The sequence below is a fragment of the Chelonia mydas genome, chromosome 1 (genome assembly GCF_015237465.2).
Source record: "Chelonia mydas isolate rCheMyd1 chromosome 1, rCheMyd1.pri.v2, whole genome shotgun sequence".
NCBI lineage: Eukaryota > Metazoa > Chordata > Testudines > Cheloniidae > Chelonia > Chelonia mydas.
This window is the reverse complement of record NC_057849.1, coordinates 261,914,948-261,936,830: the sequence shown is the minus strand read 5'-3', so window position 1 is coordinate 261,936,830 and position 21,883 is coordinate 261,914,948. Positions and strand designations below refer to the sequence as shown.

The window sequence follows — 21,883 nt, the reverse complement described above, 5'->3', positions numbered from 1 at the left end:
TGTAGGAAGCTTCACACCCCCTGCCCCCATATCTTGTCTCCATCATTCCTCAGCCGTGGCGGGAGGGTTCACTGTATGGGGGAGTTGCTCCCCTGTCCGCCCAGTCCCCACGCATTTGGAGCCACCCAGACCTCCTGCCGGGCCCCTGACCCTTCCTGCTGAGCCCCAACCACCTTCACCTGGACCACCCTCTAGAGTCCCATTCCCCTGCACCCGGAATCCCCCTGCAAGCCCCTGTGCATCCAGATCCCCCTGGCACCTGGACCCCCCACTGAGCTGCCTGCACCCAGATTGACCCACACAAAACCTCTCACCCCACACCTGGATCCCCCCACACTAATCCCCTCCACACTTGGATCCTGCCGGGCTGAGTCTGCTTGCCCCACATCTGGATCGGGGGCCAAGGCTGGGGCTGCGTGCAAGATTCTGGCCTTTCCCTGCTGGCCTTTCATACGTCTGGCGATCTGGGTTCAGGTGTGTCCAGGTCACAGCTGGAAATGAGTTTGCGGAGCTCCTCCGCCTGTTGTCCCTACTCGACATCACAAAATGCATGCCACAATTCCGCATGCCTTGTGCTCTCTGCTGAGGCATAACAGCCAGGCAGAAGGTGAAGAAGTCCAAGTCAGGAACCAGAAGGTGCGGCAGCCTGGGGAAACTTGTTCACCCCACCCTTGTACTCTGCCTGTTTGTAGCTAGTGCTACCAGTCCCTGATTTTCATGAGTCACTACACGTCCCCCAATCCAGTCAGAATAGTCAAGAAGAACACCCAAGACGCAGAACACTCAGCCCTCAGTTACTGATTATCTGGAATGAGTGGGAGGCAGTGTGGGAAGGATTGGGTCTAGCACCTCCTCACTGGCACAAGGCGAGGATTAGGCTGGAATTCAAACCTCTCTCCTTCCCACCCCTTTTGAGCTCTTCTGACATTAAGTAGCTGGATAAGCGAGCACAAATCTGGCCTGTGTTGCACAGGCAGAGATAAGTCTTGTCACATGAGCCAAGAGTGAGCCAGCCCGGCTAAAGGCCTGGACACACTAACCGTTATTGGTTTTGTGTTCAAAATGCTGAGTAGATAATAACATGGATTTTTCTTTCATTAAAGTTGTTACAAGCTATTCCAGGACTCAACAGAGAGAAAGGGCTCATTTATTCCAGAATTAACATGCTGCGAGTATGACTTCAAAGTTTGGCCTCCTCCCACCTCCAGCTGCTGTCACCTGATCCAATACCAACAGCCGGGCACTGTGCTCTGTAAAAGGTGGGAGTGCTTTATCCCAATGAGGGGGATCCAATCACAGGTCAGATGGAGGGGGGTGGATGGGGAGGCGAGTGGATAAAGACCCTTTCTTCTGTGGTTTGTTTCATTATGGAGAAGCCAGAAAGGAAGGGGTCTGTACAGAGAATGGGATCAGCTGGCTTAGCAGCAATCAGAGACCAGCCATTCTGGCCACGCGTTTCTTAACTGCAGGGTTTATTCATGCTCATGTTCACTCTGAGAAGGAAAACAAAACCAAATGGTGTTATGTAACTGTCGTAGAAAGAGAGAGCCTGAGGTCTAGTATAAGGAGGCCTGGTGTAAGGCCTAAGTCCTGAACCAAAATCAGGGCCCTGCTGATATAAAGCAAGGTTAGCAGAAGTCAGGCTCTGTTAGAAAACATGCCTACTTGCAAGTCCACAGGAGCTGGAAAGAAAAGGGCGGGTATTGCAAAGAAGCTTTTGGCACAGGACACTCTCACGTAAACACATTGTGAAAGGGTTGTACCAGGACACCCCAACACCAGATAGGGTGTAAACACACTCCTGAAGGTGGTACAAGGACACACTGACTCCTCTTAAAGATAAGGTCGGGATGACAGAGTGATGGATAGAGATGCTTTGATTGAACCAATAGGCAGGGAGGAGGTAAGGTCTGATCTAAGGGCATTTGGTACTGACTTAGGCCACGTGTACATGAGAGCTCAGTCACTTCCAATGTCCCCACCATGGTCTTCCAACCACATGATCCCCAGTTCCTGCTCTGCAGTTCCACAGCAAGCAATTGCTGCTCTTCCCGTGAGCATAATGTCTATTTAACGCCCACACTAATGCTCCTCTCAGGCCATGCTCTCACATGCTCCCCCTCTCTGGTAGCTGCACTTTTCCTCCTGCAGCCAAAAATGCAATTTACCTCTGACTGACAAAGACACACCTTTCTTGGGAAAGTAGGGCAACCTACTTCCCTTTTGAGACAGATAGGGTAACCAGAGAGCTATCTTCATCTGCCCATCCCACATACAAAAAAACAGAGGCCTCTCTAATTTGATATAAGTTTTTATGTCCAACTCTGCCCACACCCACATAACACTAGTCAGTTTTTGACATGGTTCTTCAAGCCTGGTAGCTCTATAATTTGTTCTCGTGTTCCAGTGCAGAAAAGTTCCTATGATGCCAAAAAGCACAATGTTGAAGGAAAGCAAACACCTCTCTCCCACACTGCAAGAACAAGAACTTCTGAGGGAAGCTTGACTGAGGTGCTCAGGTACATAAATATTATTGATCATGATAAAAGGCTACTCAGGGCTTTGCTGTCTGCCAGCCACCTGGGTTTGATTTTTGATGCACTGCACAGAGTGACTTGAACTGGCATGGGGATTGGCAGCAGACAGGACTGGGTAGGAGACTAAAAACAGGATGGGGATGAGAATGAGGAGCAGCAGGTGAGGTGGAGGTGTTAGGGATCGGAGGTGGAATGGAGATGAGAAAATCCATAGCAACATCACTGGCAACAATGTGTGAGATATCCATGATCAGATTAACTGGTGGTGGTGCAAAGGAGGATGGAGGTACGCTGACAGGTGTGTATGTGTGTGCACGCAGGGGACATCCCCGCTCTGGGATACCCGTGGGGATGAGGTGGATCTTGCAGTTCCAGAGGGAGGAGATATTGTGGGACTGGAACTGCCGATCAAGATTGAGGTGAATTATAGGCTTGTGCTGGGGATACCTACGCACCGCCTGCTGCATTGCATCTGGGCCTAGCCAGTTATGTGAGTCTCCTATATGAGACCGTGCAGTCTCCCAGTGTCGTCTACAGCAATTGCCTACATGAAAAAGTAAAAGTGAGGAAGTATTTATGTATTTCAACTGTCTTTAATGTAATGGGTGTCTTTAAAAAAAGCCTAATCACACTTTAGCTCCCCTTGTGGTGAAGGTGCTAGATTGGGACCCAGGAGATCTGTGTTTGAGTCTCTGCTATACCACGGATACTTTTGTGTAACCTTGGCCAAGACACTTAGGGCCCATCAACACTGGCAAGTTTGTGCGCAGTAAAGCCGCTTTGAGTGCTGTAACTCCCGAGGCGTAGACGCTGTCAAGCCACATAGTGTGCGGAAACTGCACAGAGGCAGTGCTCTAAAAAACCCACCTCGACGAGAGGTGTACAGCTTTCTGCGCCGGGGCTACAGCTTCTCTGAGTAATTACTGCATCTCCTGAGGAAGCTCGTAGTAGGAAGGGAATATGGATGGGGAGTGCTCAGCTGTTGTGACCTGCACTGGATGTGCCATGTTTGTCTTTCTTCCACAGGACAGAAGCGACTTTGTGTGTACAAAGTGCAAGCTGGTCTCCATATTGGAAGAGAAGGTTCAAGGTCTGGAGCAACAGGTATCGACCCTGCGTTGCATAAGAGAAACTTAAGATTTCCTGGACGGATGTCAGGATATGCTTCTACGGGCACAAGGTTCTGAAGATTCAGAGCAGGCTGCGCAGCGGGGACAGGACGACGGTGAAGGAATTTGGCAACATGTGACCTCCAGAAGAAGAAGGGGGAACGTCCATGTACCAGCAACGCAGATACAGGTAAGTAACCGTTTTCATGTTCTCTCCACAGGTACCATTGTGGGGAGTGGCCCACATGATAAGTCTGGGGGAAGGGAGCAGAAGGAGACTCCACCAGTTGAAAGGCATGAGATGCACTGTCCTAAGGTTGGGGGTTCCACGACCACCACTCCCAAGAGAAGGAGGCGGGTGGTGGTGGTCGGGGACTCTCTCCTCAGGGGGACTGAGTCATCTATCTGCCACCCTGACCGGGAAAACAGAGAAGTCTGCTGCTTGCCAGGGGCTAAGATTCGCGATGTGACGGAGAGTCTGCCGAGACTCTTCAAGCCCTCGGACCACTACCCCTTCCTGCTTTTCCACGTGGGCACCAATGATACTGCCAAGAATGACCTTGAGCGGATCACTGCAGACTATGTGGCTCTGGGAAGGAAGATAAAGGAGTATGAGGCGCAAGTGGTGTTCTCGTCCATCCTCCCCGTGGAAGGAAAAGGCCAGGGTAGGGATGGTCGAATCGTGGAAGTAAATGAATGGCTACGCAGGTGGTGTCGGAGAGAAGGCTTTGGATTCTTCGACCATGGGATGGTGTTCCTAGAAGGAGGAGTGCTAGGCAGAGACGGGCTCCACCTAACGAAGAGAGGGAAGAGCATCTTCGCGAGCAGGCTGGCTAACCTAGTGAGGAGGGCTTTAAACTAGGTTCACCGGGGGAAGGAGACCAAAGCCCTGAGGTAAGTGGGGAAGCGGGATACCGGGAGGAAGAACGAGCAGGAGCGTGTGAGAGGGGAGGGCTCCTGCCTCATACTGAGAACGAGGGGCGATCAGCGGGTTATCTCAAGTGCCTATATACAAATGCACAAAGCCTGGGAAACAAGCAGGGAGAACTGGAGGTCCTGGCAAAGTCACGGAATTATGATGTGATTGGAATAACAGAGACTTGGTGGGATAACTCGCACGACTGGAGTACTGTCATGGATGGGTATAAACTGTTCAGGAAGGACAGGGAGGCCAGAAAAGGTGGGGGAGTTGCACTGTATGTAAGGGAGCAGTATGAAACTGCAGAAAAACCTGAGAGTCTCCAGATTAAGTTTAGAAGCGTGAGCAGCAAGGGTGATGTCGTGGTGGGAGTCTGCTATAGATCACCGGACCGGGGGATGAGGTGGACGAGGCTTTCTTCCGGCAACTCGCAGAAGCTACTAGATCGCACGCCCTGGTTCTCATGGGCGACTTCAGTCATCCTGATATCTGCTGGGAGAGCAATACAGTGGTGCACAGACAATCCAGGAAGTTTTTGGAAACTGTAGGGGACAATTTCCTGGTGAAAGTGCTGGAGGAGCCAACTAGGGGCAGAGCTCTTCTTGACCTGCTGCTCACAAACCGGGAAGAATTGGTAGGGGAAGCAAAAGTGGATGGGAACCTGGGAGGCAGTGACCATGAGATGGTCGAGTTCAGGATCCTGACACAAGGAAGAAAGGAAAGCAGCAGAATACGGATCCTGGACTTCAGAAAAGCAGACTTTGACTCCCTCCGGGAACTGATGGGCAGGATCCCCTGGGAGAATAGCATGAGGGGGAAAGGAGTCCAGGAGAGCTGGCTGTATTTTAAAGAATCCTTATTGTGGTTACAGGGACAAACCATCCCGATGTGTAGAAAGAATAGTAAATATGGCAGGCGACCAACTTGGCTTAACAGTGAAATCCTTGTTGATCTTAAACACAAAAAAGAGGCTTACAAGAATTGGAAGATTGGACAAATGACCAGGGATGAGTATGTAAATATTGCTCGGGCACGTAAGAATGAAATCAGGAAGGCTAAATCACACCTGGAGTTGCAGCTAGCGAGGGATGTTAAGAGTGACAAGAAGGGTTTCTTCAAGTATGTTGGCAACAAGAAGAAAGCCAAGGAAAGTGTGGGCCCCTTACTGAATGAGGGAGGCAACCTAGTGACAGAGGATGTGGAAAAAGCTAATGTACTCAATGCTTTTTTTGCCTCTGTCTTCACGAACAAGGTCAGCTCCCAGACTACTGCACTGGGCAGCACAGCATGGGGAGGAGGTGGCCAGCCCTCTGTGAAGGAAGAAGTGGTTCGGGACTATTTAGAAAAACTGGACGTGCACAAGTCCATGGGGCCGGATGCGTTGCATACGAGAGTGCTAAAGGAATTGGCGGATGTGATTGCAGAGCCATTGGCCATTATCTTTGAAAACTCATGGCGATCGGGGGAAGTCCCAGAAGACTGAAAAAAGGCTAATGTAGTGCCAATCTTTAAAAAAGGGAAGGAGGAGGATCCTGGGAACTACAGGCCGGTCAGCCTCACCTCAGTCCCTGGAAAAATCATGGAGCATGTCCTCAAGGAATCAATTGTGAAGCACTTACACGAGAGGAAAGTGATCAGGAACAGTCAGCATGGATTCACCAAGGGAAAGTCATGCCTGACTAATCTAATTGCCTTCTATGATGAGATAACTGGTTCTGTGGATGAAGGGAAAGCAGTGGACGTGTTATTCCTTGACTTTAACAAAGCTTTTGACACTGTCTCCCACAGTATTCTTGTCAGCAAGTTAAAGAAGTATGGGCTGGATGGATGCACTACAAGGTGGGTGGAAAGTTGGCTAGATTGTCGGGCTCAACGGGTAGTGATCAATGGCTCCATGTCTAGTTGGCAGCCGGTATCTAGCGGAGTGCCCCAAGGGTCGGTCCTGGGGCCGGTTTTGTTCAATATCTTCATTAATGATCTGGAGGATGGTGTGGATTGCACCCTCAGCAAGTTTGCGGATGACACTAAACTGGGAGGAGTGGTAGATACGCTGGAGCGTAGGGATAGGATACAGAGGGACCTAGACAAATTGGAGGATTGGGCCAAAAGAAATCTGATGAGGTTCAACAAGGACAAGTGCAGATTCCTGCACTTAGGACGGAAGAATCCCATTCACCGTTACAGACTAGGGATCGAATGGCTAGGCAGCAGTTCTGCAGAGAAGGACCTAGGGGTGACAGTGGACGAGAAGCTGGATATGAGTCAACAGTGTGCCCTTGTTGCCAAGAAGGCCAATGGCATTTTGGGGTGTATAAGTAGGGGCATTGCCAGCAGATCGAGGGACGTGATCGTTCCCCTCTATTCGACATTGGTGAGGCCTCATCTGGAGTACTGTGTCCAGTTTTGGGCCCCACACTACAAGAAGGATGTGGATAAATTGGAGAGAGTCCAGCGAAGGGCAACAAAAATGATTAGGGGTCTGGAACACATGACTTTTGAGGAGAGGCTGAGGGAACTGGGATTGTTTAGTCTATGGAAGAGAAGAATGAGGGGGGACTTGTGTTAAGAAAAGTTAGCATATGTGCATATGTGACTTCATTTTGGTTTGGGGCCCACCATTGTCTAAAAGCAAAAACATCATGGACCAGGAGGAGTGTTCCTTAGATACTGCATTCCTGTGAAAAGCCCCCCTTGTTTCCAGCCTGTCTCGACTCCCGGTTTCTGTTCTTTGTCTGTTCCTAACTCCCTGCCTCCTGGCCTTGATGCGAGCCTCCCATCCTGATAAGAAAGGCTACTGGTGCATTGCTTTAGGACCATGTTGTGTAGTTGAAGTAATGGTTTAGCACAGGGGATGCACTTAGCAGGGATAGGTGGTAGATAAGGGAAGGGTTTGTCTATTGGCTAAGGTTTCCGATGCATGAGGGCAACGTGCTTTGCTAAAAGGTATATAATCTCTGTATAACCTGCATTCGGGGTCCCCTCCTGATTAGCAGGGGGGCACCACGCTCGAGCGTAATAAACTTAGTATTTTTGGGAACTCTGCAGTTGTGGACTTTGTTCGTGTGCCTCAGCCTAGACTCGAACTGTGTGTGACCTATTGGGTATAATTTGTAACATTTGATAGCTGCTTTTAACTACCTGAAAAGTGGATCCAAAGAGGATGGATCTAGACTATTCTCAGTGATAGCAGATGACAGGACAAGGAGTAATGGTCTCAAGTTGCAGTGGGGGAGATTTAAGTTGGATATTAGGAATACACTAGGAGGGTGGTGAAACACTGGAATGCTTTACCTAGGGAGGTGGTGGAATCCCCTTCCTTAGAAGTTTTTAAGGTCAGGCTTGACAAAGCCCTGTCTGGGATGATTTAGTTGGGATTGGTCCTGCTCTGGGCAGGGGATTGGACTAATGACCTCCAGAGGTCCCTTCCAACTCTGAGATTCTATGATTCTACAGCGCTGTGGTGCCAGTGTAGAGATCGTGGTGATTACAGCGCTGCAATTGGCCTCCACGAGGTGTCCCACAAAGCCTGTTCTCACCTCTCTGGTTATCAGTTTGAACTCCACTGCCCTGCCTTCAGGTGACCAACCATCAGCCCCACCCCATACATTCCTTTGCAAATTTGAAAGTCCCCTTCCTGTTTGCTCAGTGATGCTTGCAGTGATCTCAGCGCATCTTTCCAGGTGGCCATGCCTGCTCCACGCACCAGGTGATCCTTCACTTGGAGCAATGCTGAGCTACTGGACCTCATCAGCATTTGAGGAGAGGAGGCTGTGCAGTCCCAGCTGTGCTCCAGCCATCAGAATTATACCTACGGTCAGATTTCACGATGCATGACAGAAAGGGGCCATGACTGGGACACACTGCAGTGTGGAATAGAAGAGAAGGAGCTGCTGAACGCCTACCACAAGGCGTGGGAGGCAAACCACTGCTCTGGTGCTGCACCCATGAGCTGCCGGTTCTACAAAGAGCTGGACGCGATACTCGGTGGCGACCCCACCTCTACTGCAAAGGCCACTGTGGATACTTCGGTGGCTCGCGTGCCAGTCAAGAGTGGGCCGAGCCAGGAGGAGGCAATCTTGGATGAAGAGCAGGAGGGGGAACCAGAGGCAGAGGATGACTTGGAAGCCAGAGATGCAAGCAGTTAGGAGCTCTTTTCTACCCTGGAGGAGCCTAGCCAGTCACAGCAGTCGGATCTTGGCGAAGTGCAAACAGGAGGGGAGACCCCTGGTAAGTGGATCTGATCTTGGGAATTGCTGAGGCGAGTTGTTGGGGGCAGGAGGGTTGCAGGAAGCCGGCTTGTCTCCCACTGCATGCCTCGTCTGAGCGGCAGAACAGGCTGTTGATGCACTCTCTCACTTCATGGGAATCTCCCTCAGAGATCTCCAGGAAACACTTGTGGAGATGCTGGACAATCTGCTACCGCAGGTTCCTCAGCAGAGCTGAACTTTGTTTCTTGCCCTATTAATGGTAACTTTCCCATGCCACTGTGCGTCACAGGGAGGAGGCAGGGACATCATTGCTGCACACAGGCTAGCCACATAGGGGCCAGGGCAGAAGCTGTAGGCTTGGAGAAGACCTTCCCTTGATTCCTTGCTCACCCGCAGCAGCGAGATATCTTCCATAATGATCACCTTTTGTGGAAAGTGTGGGGACAGGAATGATTATCAGGCCCACCCTACAGGGCTGGCTCTCCCCAAGTGCCCAAGAGGCACGTGCCCAGTGTACAGCTGGGTCCAGGAGCAGTGATTTACCCTGCCCCTGCGGCTACTCGCTATTTTGGGGGTCTTGTGGCTTATGTGTGCTTGCATGGGGTCAGCCAGTTAGTGACAGGTGTGTGAGTACTGGCTGTGTTTTAAAGCACTGAAACAGTGTTGTCTGTGTTGCAAACAATACTGTTTCTGTAAAATGTTGCATTTAAACTTCACAGAGATGACCTTGTGAGCACAGCCTCCTCCTTTATTATTGGCAGCAGGATGGTTGTGAAGAATTAGGAAGCATCCAAGAAAAACTGAGAACTTTATGCGTGAGGTTATGATGCACTCCACTGCCGAGAAAAAGGAATTGAAGGAGTGACGGGACAGTGAGAAGAGGGGCTGAAAGGAGAACACTGCACACCAGAAAGAAGCCAGGGAGTGGCTCTTACCAGTTATGGAGCACCAAGTGGACATGCTCCAGGTGATACTAGCTCTTCAAACCAAGCAGCTCCATGCCCGCCCTCGCCTGCAGCCACTGTCGCAAAACTCTTTCCCATGCGCCCTACCCTACACTGCCAGCACACTTTTATCAACCTCCTGGCTCCGCTCTCTACCCGCAGCATTCCACTCCTCCCTCCTCACAGTCTAGCAGTGCGGACTCCCACTACTCACTGCACTCAACACCCATCCCTCTACAGTTTGGCCCTGCTGAAGTACAGCACCTGTTGCATCGTACTCCAAAGGAGAAGGTTGGGTATGATCCCTGGACATACACAAATCTGTAGCTGTCCCAGGACCCCTCCTCCTCTTGAGACCTTCCATTCCCCCATCTCTCCTTCCCCCCCCCACCCCCCCCCCCCGCTGATGAATTTTTTCGTTTGCCTCTCTCCTCTGGTGGTTGTCTTTCAATAAAAAAACTGTTTGTTTGAAAGCAATCTTTATTCTATTAAGTGAAACCAAAAGGAGCACTGCAAAGCAACATACAATTATGTTAAGGCCTCTCTTGCATCAGGTGCACCAATCACCTCCTAGCGTTACAAGCATTGCAATCCCAAGCATAGCCCCACCTCCATTCCACCCCTTCCCCAAAGGCCCCGTCCCACCCCGCCTTTTCCCACCGCAGCCCCGCCCCCATTCCACCCCTTTACCCCAAGTCCCCACCCCTGCCCTGCCTCTTCTCCACCTCCTCCCCTGAGTGTGCTGCATCCCCGCTCCTCTCCCTCCCTCCCGGAAAGTCCTAAGCTCTGCCAAACAGCTGTTAGGCGGCGGGGGGGTGGGAAGCGCTTGGAGGGAGTGGGAGGAGCAGGGACGCGGCGTGCTTGGGGAAGGAGGAGGCAAGGAGGGGTTGGGGGCAGCGGGAGCTTGGCTGCTGGTGGGTGCTGAGCACCCTCTAATTTTTCCCCATGGGTGCTCCAGCCCCGGAGCACGCACGGAGTCGGGTTCTTTCCGTCAACATGAGTCCAACGATCGACTTTCCCACTCCAAACTGGTTAGCGACTGATCGGTAGCAGACTGGAGTAGCCAGCTGCCACAGTGCTATCGCCACGTGCTTCTCCAGCGACAGGGCAGCTCTCATTCTCGTGTCCTTACATCGCAGGGCTGGGGCGAGGTCATCACAGTCCCATGAATGTGGCTTTCCTCATGCTAAAGTTCTGCAGCCACTTCTCATCATCCCAGACGTGCATCACGATGTGATCCCACCACTCAGTGCTTGTTTCCCGAGCCCAGAGGTGATGTTCCACTGTGGTCAGCACCTCTGTGAATGCCACAAACAATCTCGTGTCGTAGCTACTACGTGTGGCGAGATCAATGTCGCACTCCTCTTGCCTTTGTAGTTTAAGGAATAACTCCACTGCCACTCGTGACGTGTTGGTCAGAGCGAGCAGCATACTGGTCAGCAGCTCGGGATCCATTCCTGCAGCCAGAAAGAGGCGAGGCAGGGCAGGGCACGCAGTACCCAAACCATTGAAAGATGGCGCCAAATGCGGACAGAAGCACAGGGATTGCTGGGATGAGAAGCAATGCATCACGGGGCATTGGGACTGGACCCAGGATGCCGCACGACCCCTTCTGCCTTCCCACAAGCCTTAGCGGCGGAAAAGCTGCTCTGGGGGATAGCTGCCCAGAGTGCACCGCTCTGAATAGCGCCGCAAGTGTGAACGTGCTATTGCGCAGGCAGCTGTCAGTGTGAACACACAACAGCGGTTTCCCTTCGGTGCTCTCCGAGCGGCGCAGTAACTGCCGGCGCTGTAACTTTGCTAGTGTAGACATGCCCTTAATCACTCTGTTCCTGAGTTCCACCATCTGACATGAGGGTAATAGTGTGTTTTCTATTTATAACTCTTTGGACAGGAACTGTGTCTTATGTGGCTTCTCTGACCTATCACAAGTGATCATTGCTAGGATCTGCTCTTGAACAAGCAATAGAGTTTAAAAATAGATAAAATAATACATTATTTACTAACTTCAAGTACGTCTGAGGGAATCCTGATTGCAGAAGTTCTGTAAGTAAAAGAACAGGCCTACATTTATTGGGTACATTTTTTGTTGTGAATTATTTGCTCCGGTCTATTGCTTAGCTATGGGAAGCATATTTAAAGTTCTTTCCTCATCTAAACCAACCAGAGCTGCTGAGAAAATACAAAACATTTTCCATTAAACTATTCCTATTTTTTGTTGCATATTTTTCCAACTAGCTCTTCTTCCAAGCCACGTTACTTTTATTTCTCATATCTGACTGCCCTAGAATTCAGTTTTTTCACAACTGGGGAGCACGTATCCCATAAGAGACACAAAGTGAAGACGACTACTGTATCCATTCTAAACTGCAGGGACATTTAGTTCACCAGTATGGAATTATCCAGGGTGGAAGTTGGCCAGGACACCCTTTTGGGGTCTCTAATAAGGAGGAACAGTCAGGAACAGCTCAGTTTTAAATCTTCTCTGGCTACCATTGTAACTAATGAGAAAAGTTTAAAAAATAATCCTTCCCCCCTCCACCCCCCTGCAATTTGCTTAATAATGGTGTATGGACAGTTAAGTGAGAGGACCTGGCAACGAAGCTGGGGATGTTATGCATTTGTATTGTGCGGATGTGCAAGGTTATATTATCAAAGGGGAAAAAAAGGAACATTGGCTAATTAGAGTCCAAATGTCAGTTGGAGAGGTTGTGACAGGACTTTGTTTTTCTGAAATAATCACTGGCTAAATGCTGGAGTACGGCCAAAGATTTTTTGATGACGGCCTTCATAAAATAGTGTTAAGGAGGTTGAATAATCACAGAAAGAGCAAAGTCTTGTGAAGGACTGAAAAAATATGAAGAGGTAGGAAACATCACAGCAAACGACTGCTTCTTTGAATGGAAAGAGGTTAATATTAGGGAGTCAACGTAGGAGGATAATGAGGGCATCTGCTGAGGGTGTGACAACATATGAAAGAGCACATAGGGAGGGGTGGATGCATTTTAAAAAAAGGAAAAGTATTAATCATAGTCTCGTAATTTAACAATGATACAACCTCCTGGGTATTATTTATTAAGCACTATTATTGTACCTGATATTGTGTGAAACAAGAAGTAGGCAACGTGGTTTAGACACGCAGTGCACTGGATAGGCAGGAGATGGTCCATTCTCAAAAACAGTGTAGTTTCCATGCTCCCACCACCACCATATGCATATTGCTCTTTTTAGGGTGGTTTAGCATTGATTGGCTTCATGGATGAGGTGTTCTGAGGGATTTGCATGATTAAAGAGTGGTTATTTGGGCTCTGATTCTCAAAGCTGCTTAGTCACCTCTTTTATTACCAGCAGGAGAGTGGGGTAGGGGGAGAGAAAACCTTTTGTAGTGATAAACACCCATTTTTTCATGGTCTGTGTGTATAAAAACATCTTCTGTATTTTCCACAGTATGCATCTGATGAAGTGAGCTGTAGCTCACGAAAGCTTATGCTCAAATAAATTGGTTAGTCTCTAAGGTGCCACAAATACTCCTTTTCTTTTTGCGAATACAGACTAACACGGCTGTTACTCTGACATTAGTCACCTCTGAGGATCTCAGAGTTGGTGCACAAGGAAATGGAGCTGACCTGGGGTGTCATATCCAGTTTTGGTCGCCGCCAATGAGGATAGGTATAGCTGTAAGTGCAAACTGCAAAGTTCTAGAAAAGGGCAATACATGTGGTTAGAAATATAAGGAGAGGCTTATCTGATAAGAGTGCAAAGTCTAGAGCCAACGTTTTCACAAGTGTTCCCTGATTTCAGGTACCTCAAGATTTGGAGGCCTGGGTTTTCAGAAGTCCTGAGTAGCCACAGCTCTATCTGAAGCCAATTGAATAGATGGTGTGGATAGTCAGCAGCTTTGGAATTCAGGCCAAGGGTTTTTCAGGTTGGGCACCCAATTTTGAAAATGTTGCCGTAGGATTATTTAACCTGGGAAGGAGACAAGTTACAGGAGACATGATTGAACATTTATGATTATGAAGGGTATGTAGTCAATGTCAGACAAAACTGCTTTTTTTAAATGCTACTTCATAATATGAAAGCAAAGGGACATTCCAAATTAGTGATCAGTATATTTAGGCGGTGTGCTGCTTCATACAGGAGACACTCAATCTATGTAGTTCACAGCCTTAGGAAGCCAGTGAGTTAAATATTGACTTTTAAAGGGGCTGATTGAGCAATAATCAAATTGTATCAGCTGCACTTATTAAGAAAAGGGTAAATAAATCTCATGCTTCAAGTCATTAACTGTCAGTGGTCAGGAGCCCACATCCATGTAAAGAGTTGCACCATTGACCGAGTGCATTGTTTTTTTTTTCCCCTCTTCCTCTCAAGTCTCAGGTATTGGTTGTGGTCTGAGATAGGATCCAGTATGTCTGTTCATTCTCTTCATGTTGCAAGAAGGTTCACATACAGGATGACTGGGTTGTACCTGAGTCAAAAAATACAGTAATGCATTCCACCCTGTTCATCATGCAGAGTAAGGAAAGCTGTCTGCAAACTGAGTTTATTAAAGAGCAATGAAAGCTTTTTCAGAGGATCCAACCCAGGTAGAAAATGTTAATCGGAGTTGAATCAACAATGTTGCAAACAAGGAAATGTTCTGCCTACCTGTGATCCCTTACCTAGCAAGGAAGGATTTTCTGGCATCATTTACTGATGCAATCTGTGAAGAGAAGAGCAGCCTCTTAGTGTGCTCCAAGCACTGATTTTCTAAGCAACGATTAGTTGAACGATTTCCACAGGACGGACAAATAAATAAAAGAAAATTCCTTGACAACACTTCTTACATGAACGGCTGGGACTGAGTTTGGGCTCCTAGAAGTCAGGCTTCCTGTGCTGCTGAATAGTTGTTTGTTCAGGATTTTATTTATTGGAACATGAAATGATTTTTGAAGATTCCCTTCCTCTAATCTTTCTTGTTTAAAGTGAGCCACTGAAGAAAATTGGAAGGAATGACGCACTCCGCAGTCAAAGATTGCAATGGGCTGGAGAACCCCAGTTTTATGGTGAGTTTATTGCTTTAAGAAAAGTATAGCTTGCATAAAGTTTGTATGAGTTCTGAGAAGGAAAGCTAACAGGAGCAAGGGAGGAAAGGGGAAAAAGAAACAGCAGAGAGAGAGAAAGAGAAGGGGTGTGTTAGAGTGAATGAAAGGGGAAAGGAAGAGAGATTGAACAGTCTTTCTAGGGTCCTTTGTAAAGATGAGGCTGACATGATCTGCTATCTTCTTCACTAAATCCTGTTGCTTGTACAATAGTAATTTAAAGGCTGTTTTGCGACTTTGGAGTTCCTTTTTTGTATTCTATAAATAAGAGAGAAAAGATGAGGAGATGAACTGACTTGCTGTACTATAGTTTACGTATCTGTTTCAGAAGGGATTAAACCTTCTGCCTCTTGTTCCCTGGGTTGGAGGTTTTATATGATGACAAGGGTAGGGAAAATTAAAACTGGTCAAGGATTTTCTTTTTTTTTTTTTTTTTTTTTGGAATGGGTCTATTTCAAAAGAGGTAAATTGATGAGAGGTTGATGGAGAGAATTTGGGGTGAACTAGGCACAGTGCCCTGCAGATTTCCAGTACAGTAGCAAATTCATGAGTGAATTATGTGCCGTGTTACTAGCAGCTGTGTAACTGTGCTGGAAATCCTGGAAACCAGAGGAGAAGGAGGAGGAGGAGGAGAAGGGATGGTCTTGTGGATAAACCACAGGACTGGGAACTAAGGAGATGGGGAACTTTGTTCTTTCCTTCAGGATACAAGTAACTTCCATTAAAATCAAGAAGAGTTGCTCATATCCTGAGGGGAGGGTTAAGAATTAGGTATCTGTATTCTGTTCCCTGCTCTGCCACAGACTGTTCTGTTTGACCTTGGGCAAATCAGTTACTGCTCCATGCCTCAGTTTCCTCATCTGTAAAGCAGGAAAAATAAAACTTAGCTCCCTTCCAGGAAGGCTATGAGGGTAAATATGGTAACACGGGTAAGGTGCTTTGAGATCCTCATGTGGAAGGTGCTGTAGAAATGCAAAGGGTTATTCTTTTTATTATTAAAATGCTCCCAGCCACAGCTCAGTTCAGGCTTCTAACTTTCCTAAAGATTGAATCCTCCCTTACCTTGATCATCTGGGGTTTTGTGTTTCAAGCAGTTCATATTTATTCTGTCAAGATTTTTGGTCAAAATAATGACGACTCCGATTTTATGCTGAGAACAGGCAATCACGGGGATCGACCTGGATGTCTGAGCTCACAGGATTGAGGCTGATAATTGTAACGGATCGGTAACGAATCTTCTGCTGCAGGCAACAAGACAGAATCCAAGAGTTGTCCTGCTCAGGCCCCCTGCTGCAGAGGAGGCAAGGGCTTGTCCTGTCACAGAGACTTCTGCTTGTTCCTGCTTCTCCCAAAATGAGAGGTCGATTCCATTCAGCAGTGCCTCGTGCTCTCTCCTTCCCAAGGTTCCCAGGCAGGATCAGGCATTCATGTGGAACTGGCAACGGTACATACACTGTACTAGTTACTTTGCTATAAGCTTCTTTTCTGAACAAGAGCTCCAGAAAGTGAGCTTGCTTCTGTCTGGATCCAGCTATTTTTAATGCTCCCAGCCAGTCTACATAAGGACAAGAGATAGGGTTTTAAAATGTGTTAGCCAATATGTTTTAGGCCTTCGCGCTTGCTGTAGACTAGCTTGTCTATTGAGGATGAAGGTCCAGAAATCTGGATATTTGATGAAAATAGTGCCATGTCACACCTGCATATTTGATATATGTGCACAGTTTGTCTTTTTTATTTTGACTTCAAAAGTTGTATTTATTTTCTGCTCCTGTTTCTTCACTCTACAGTATCATTTGCTTTGCTCCCTTCATTGGGAGACTGACTTTCTCTGGGGGGGTTGTTTCAGACACACCTACCCAGCTCCCTAATGCCTGCGATCATAGAGACCCACTCCAAGCCCTGCCCAACCATTGCTGCTTCTCCTCTCCCCAAGGTCCCAGCTCCCACTGTGAAAGCCGCTCACGTGGAGTGTAAGATACTCCCGCTGCCACTGCACCTCACAGTCTGTGCATGCTGAGGTCTGGCTGAAAGGGAAGGTGAGCTTCTCTGTCGAGGGATGTTCCACGAGGGAGCCTTTCTTTCTCGTCAGGGCTGGGTTAGCCCTAGGAATGCGGCAGGGCAGTTGCTCCCACCCTCCCTTTAGTAAGGTAGTGCAGCTTTAACAAGGGCTCCCCTGCCAACACCTCGTTGGGTCTTTTGTTTCTTGGTTGAGCAGAGTTCTGGGTTGGTGGACACTGGGTTGTCTGTGCATACAGCATGCTTGGCCACGGAGGGGGATTGGGAAGGAGGAGGAACGTGTCTTGTGGTGGTACAAAACCATCTCCATAGTCCAGCTGTTACCAGATTTGCCCAGTACTTTGGGGTTTGCTCATTTATTAGGGTTATTCTTCTGGGGGAAGGTGTTCTGTAATTCTATTAATGTACTGCTTGTGTCACTTGTGTGTTCATATGGAGCTCTACTTCTCCCTTCTCCAAGTCCCTTCCCAATGGAGCTATCCTGCAGGCCCTAGGTTCCCCAGGGCTGGGTTCCTTCAGTCCCACAATCAGATGAACACACGAACAGAGCAAGTCCGAGTGGACTGGGTCAATCAGCACTCTCAAGCTGACCCCCTTATATGCCCCTGGTCTCAATAGGATGGGCCAAGCAGCACTTTCAGCTGCCGCCCTTATATGCCACAGGTTCAGCACATCCCTGTCCCAGCTTCACGTCACAATTGTACTGGTAATAACCCACTTGATGAGCAAACCCCACGGTATTTTTGGGCGCTACAGGGATCTTTAGCTTAGGTAAAAGAAGCGTTGCTGCAGAGTAAATGGGAAAGCTAAAAACACAAAAGAGTAAAGTTCAGAGAGAGAAACAACCAGCTTAGCCATAAAAGTTATTTATTGAATAACAGTGATAACTACACAAGGAGGGCTAAACAAACATAACAGTTACATTATTAAAGGTTAATAGCTGAGGTAGAAAAGAAAACAGAGAAACAGAGGGAGGGATCTCACCCACTCCATGAGGCTTGAATTGGTCGGGGTTCCCAGGTGATGGTGGTAGCTCAGGGTCCTGAGTGCTGGAGACAGGCAGAGCCCCCAGCACGATCAGTCAGGAGATGGAGTCGCAGTGGAACTGGTGCAAAGTTTGGGTCCATGCATCAGAATACTTGAACATAGGTAGGGGTTTTTGTAGAGAAACAACAATGGTTCAAGGGAGAACACTAGATTTGTTTATGGGTAAACTGATGACTCAAGGGTTTTCTTTAGGCTAGACAATAGGAACTGATCACTCTTGGCTATGGGTGGAGTTTTCTTCCAGGAAGCTTACAATGCAATTACGTTGCTTCAGTATTTTGGATATCAATCAAGGATTAATTACTAGAATTGGTCTGATCACTGCTGAGCTGGGTGTGTGCAAGCATAGGTTCATTAACATCTGGAGCAGAGCTCCCCCATGATGCAGTGCTTCCCTGCTTTTCTGGTCCCAGGGTTCAGTGCGGTTCTCTGTTCTCCATTCAGTATGCTAATAGAGATGCCTTAATCTTGTCACCCTTATCAGGAGGGGTCTATGTGTGTCTCCCAATGCCCTTCACTGCTCTCTGCAAGTCTTTTCTCTGATCCGTTTTGGTTCCAGCAGAGACTGGGGGGGAGAGAGGGCTGCTGTCTTTCATGAGTGAGACAGGCTAGATACTGTGCCCTGGTTCCCCAAGAACACAGAGCTGACTGGTATCACAACACATAGGGTAGGCAGCATGTGCGGCTTTTCTCAGCTACAAAGATGGGTCAGTGCACAGTGCAGCCTGGTAAGAAGGGGAAGGATAAAAAGAAGAAATGGGGGGTAACCCAGAGGACTGCACCTCCCAAAATGATGAGTTTCATTGGATCCTCTCTACACACACACACACACACACACACACACACACACACACACACACACACACACACACACACACACACACACACACACACACACACAGTTTTCACATTGTTTTTAAATGCACTTCTTGTTCCTCTCCCAGCCAGGTTGGAGTTAGTGTGAATTAAATTACCCCCCTTCCCACATGTTGACAAGAACCTGAGACACATACACTGAAGTCAATCCCACTGAAGTCAATGAGAGTTGCAGGTGATGAATACCTCTCTGAATGAGGCTCTAACTGAGGAATGTTCTGTCCGGGTCCCTACAGGTTGAAGATGGAGACCAATACAGTGCCTTGTCTCAACTCCATGCCAAGGGCCTAAAGGAAGAGAAGAAAGACCAGGGCAAGAACTGCAGTACACTAGTGTACTCTGTCACTGAGATTCCACCATGGTACCTCTGCATCCTGCTAGGGATTCAGGTGAGACCCTCAAGAACATGGTGGAATGGGGTGGGTGGAGGTTTATTGGCTTGTTCATAGCCCTGCTCAACAAGTAAAATGTGAATTAGGAAATGGCTCATATTTACTGGCCATGCCTGAAACCATCTGATTGGCTGTTGGTGCTGTCAAGTCACCCCTGTTAAGTGCATGGGGTCAGATTGTTTTTGTTTGATATATATTTACATTGTGCTCAATGCAGTACAAGCAGGCAGATGCAGTCCCAGACCCAGCGAGCTTGTGCTCTAAGGACAAACAGTAACAGACAGCCCATTGAATAACGCCAGTGTTAGTGTTATGGAAAATATCTAAAGACTCCAGGCCCTCTGTGACTCTACTACAATAAAAGCTAAGCAGAAGTAGCACGAAAAAGAAACAGTACAGTTTCTATCAGTTTATAGGACTGCGCGAGAGAAATACACCCAACTTGGGCAATACAGTACAGGCCAATGGGGTAGAATATATGGTAAGATGCTTACCAATGATTAAACTAAGACAGTCATGCTGGCTTTGTTTGGACACTGATGGATAGTTCATGCTTTGTTCATTTCGTAAAGTGATCTTGTCAGTTTAGTTTAGACTCAAACTTTGGGCTCTGTAAAAACAAGGTTTTATGAAACCCAAGATGACTGGAAATATTTCCATCATTTTTTTTAATTAAAAAGATTCTAATGAAAGCAACAGTTATTTTGGGGGAACTTTAACATTTCCTGCAGTGTTAGAATCCCAAACGTTGCAGCACCATACTAGTGCATGGGAAGCAGAAAGTGATGTTGACAAGGAACAAAAGCTCTATTTTCATTGCCCAAGCTGAGTGAAGTGCACAATCAGCATTAATAGTGAAAAGAAAATTGGATTTTAAAGATTCTTTTTATGTTGAGTAATTAAGTCTTTACACACACACATGTTTACTGGGTTTATTAAAAAGGTGGGGCCTGATTTTTCCACTTCTTTGCATCTCACGTATTTACACCTATGCAAACAAAGTATAAAACACTACCACCAGGGTAAATGAGTGGACGGTTCTAATCTGGTAGCATTTTGCACCCACTTTGCTGATATCCCCCAGTAGTGGCTTGTGGCCTAAGGAAGCATGAGCAGTGTCATTAGGGATACTGCAGACTGAGGGAGTTGATGGTGCCCTAGAGCAAAGCAGAGTGGCTTGAAACACACATTTGGCAGAAATCCAACCTGATACTTCCCACCAGTAACCTGCCCCCCTTTCCTGGTAGAGAGCCCCCAAAATAGCTTTCTCCAGACCCTGGAAATGTGCTAGTTCCCATTGGACACCCCCTTGGGAACTAGGTACTGTTGTTTCTACAGAGTGCCGAGTGGTGGTAAGGTGAGAAAAATGGATAAGGTTGGGACAGGTTGTTAAAGCTCTGACAGAAACTTTAGAACAGCCCCCACCAGAAAATAAAACTTTTAAGAAAAAATTAAGGTTATCAAGAATTAGTGTTGTTGGTGTCATTTGAGTCCTGATCTGCGAGTGGCTTTTCACCTTCCCTCAACAGTAGAATAGTTATACTGGGTAGGTACTGAGCCCTTTTTCATGCCGATCTTTTCTCTGTGGTTCTTAGCACTACCTGACAGCTCTGGGTGGTCTTGTAGCCATCCCTCTGATCCTGTCCAAAGAGCTTTGCCTGCAGCACGACCCCCTGACCCAGGGTCACCTGATCAGCACCATCTTCTTTGTCTCGGGAATTTGTACCCTCCTTCAAGTCCTCTTTGGAGTCAGGTAGGCAAAATCCTTGCAATATAACCTATCCAAAGGTGGTGAAAGTGATTTGGAGGCTGTAATTGCTATAGGCTCTCCAGTTAGTTAATTGTGATGTATGTTAATGAATGAGAGTGATTTGCTATTCGTGGCTGTTAGGGCATGTTCCAGAGCACACAGAACTATAGGGACTTCCTTTTGCTACAGATCAGTGGGGCAACGACTCATAAAATGGTGTTCTGAGTGACAGCTGGAAAGATAAACCCTGCTACCATGCTCTGTGCTCTGAAATGTGGAACAATACCAGGGACCATTTACTTTCAGCCAGGATCAGCACTAGGACTAAATCACTAAATAATAAACATTCTCTGTACCCAGCAAAGAAGACAAAAGAATTGACCATGGTTATGGGATAAGTTTGTGAAAAGCTTTCTCAGAAGACCAGGGATGTGGAGTAGAGCAGAGGGATGGCATGACGTGCACCTTGCAGGGGCAAAGTTCAACCTCCTTGATAGGTCTGAAAGCTTCCTCTTAAGCTAACGCTGGGCAGGTTTTGGAAGGGAGAGATGGAAATCATGCCACCTTTTCAACAGTTTGTAGCTGCCTTGGGGAATGAATGAGGCATGAAGAAGTGGAAGGGGGAGAACTTTCACTCTGATTACCCTTGTGGGCCAGATTGTACACTGGTGTAAGTCAGCATAGTTTTGCTGACTTTAGAGGAGTTGCACCAGTTTTCACCAGCTGAGGAACTGTCCTTCAGGCTGGGCTATCAGCAAGGGAGGCAGCTGCACTGGTTTAAGTGCTACTGTAGACAGGATAAAACCATTATCAATATTGTCTCAAGAAGACTTGCCTCAACTAGTTGCTAAACTGGTGCTGGATGCAGTTTTATTCCATTTATTTACATTGAAACTGTTTTCGGTGCTGGGTTAGCAGCAGCCACTAAATTTTCCTAGAGTGGGCAAGGTCAATGGCTCAGTTAATGGCCACCCCTTGTGACTACTTCAGAATCACATTTT

At 47.7% G+C, this 21,883-nt stretch overlaps 1 protein-coding gene across 1 annotated transcript in view; it reads left to right on the top strand.

Moving 5' to 3' along the window:
* Nucleotides 1-14,711: 14,711 nt before the first annotated feature.
* Nucleotides 14,712-21,883, top strand: part of LOC102943211 (solute carrier family 23 member 1) — a 73,456-nt gene continuing 66,284 nt past the window's right edge. Inside the window, exons 1-3 of the mRNA XM_037884111.2 lie at nt 14,712-14,765; nt 18,977-19,129; nt 20,728-20,885. Coding sequence (XP_037740039.1) covers nt 14,712-14,765; nt 18,977-19,129; nt 20,728-20,885 — 365 coding nt within the window. The remainder of the gene's footprint in view (nt 14,766-18,976; nt 19,130-20,727; nt 20,886-21,883) is intronic.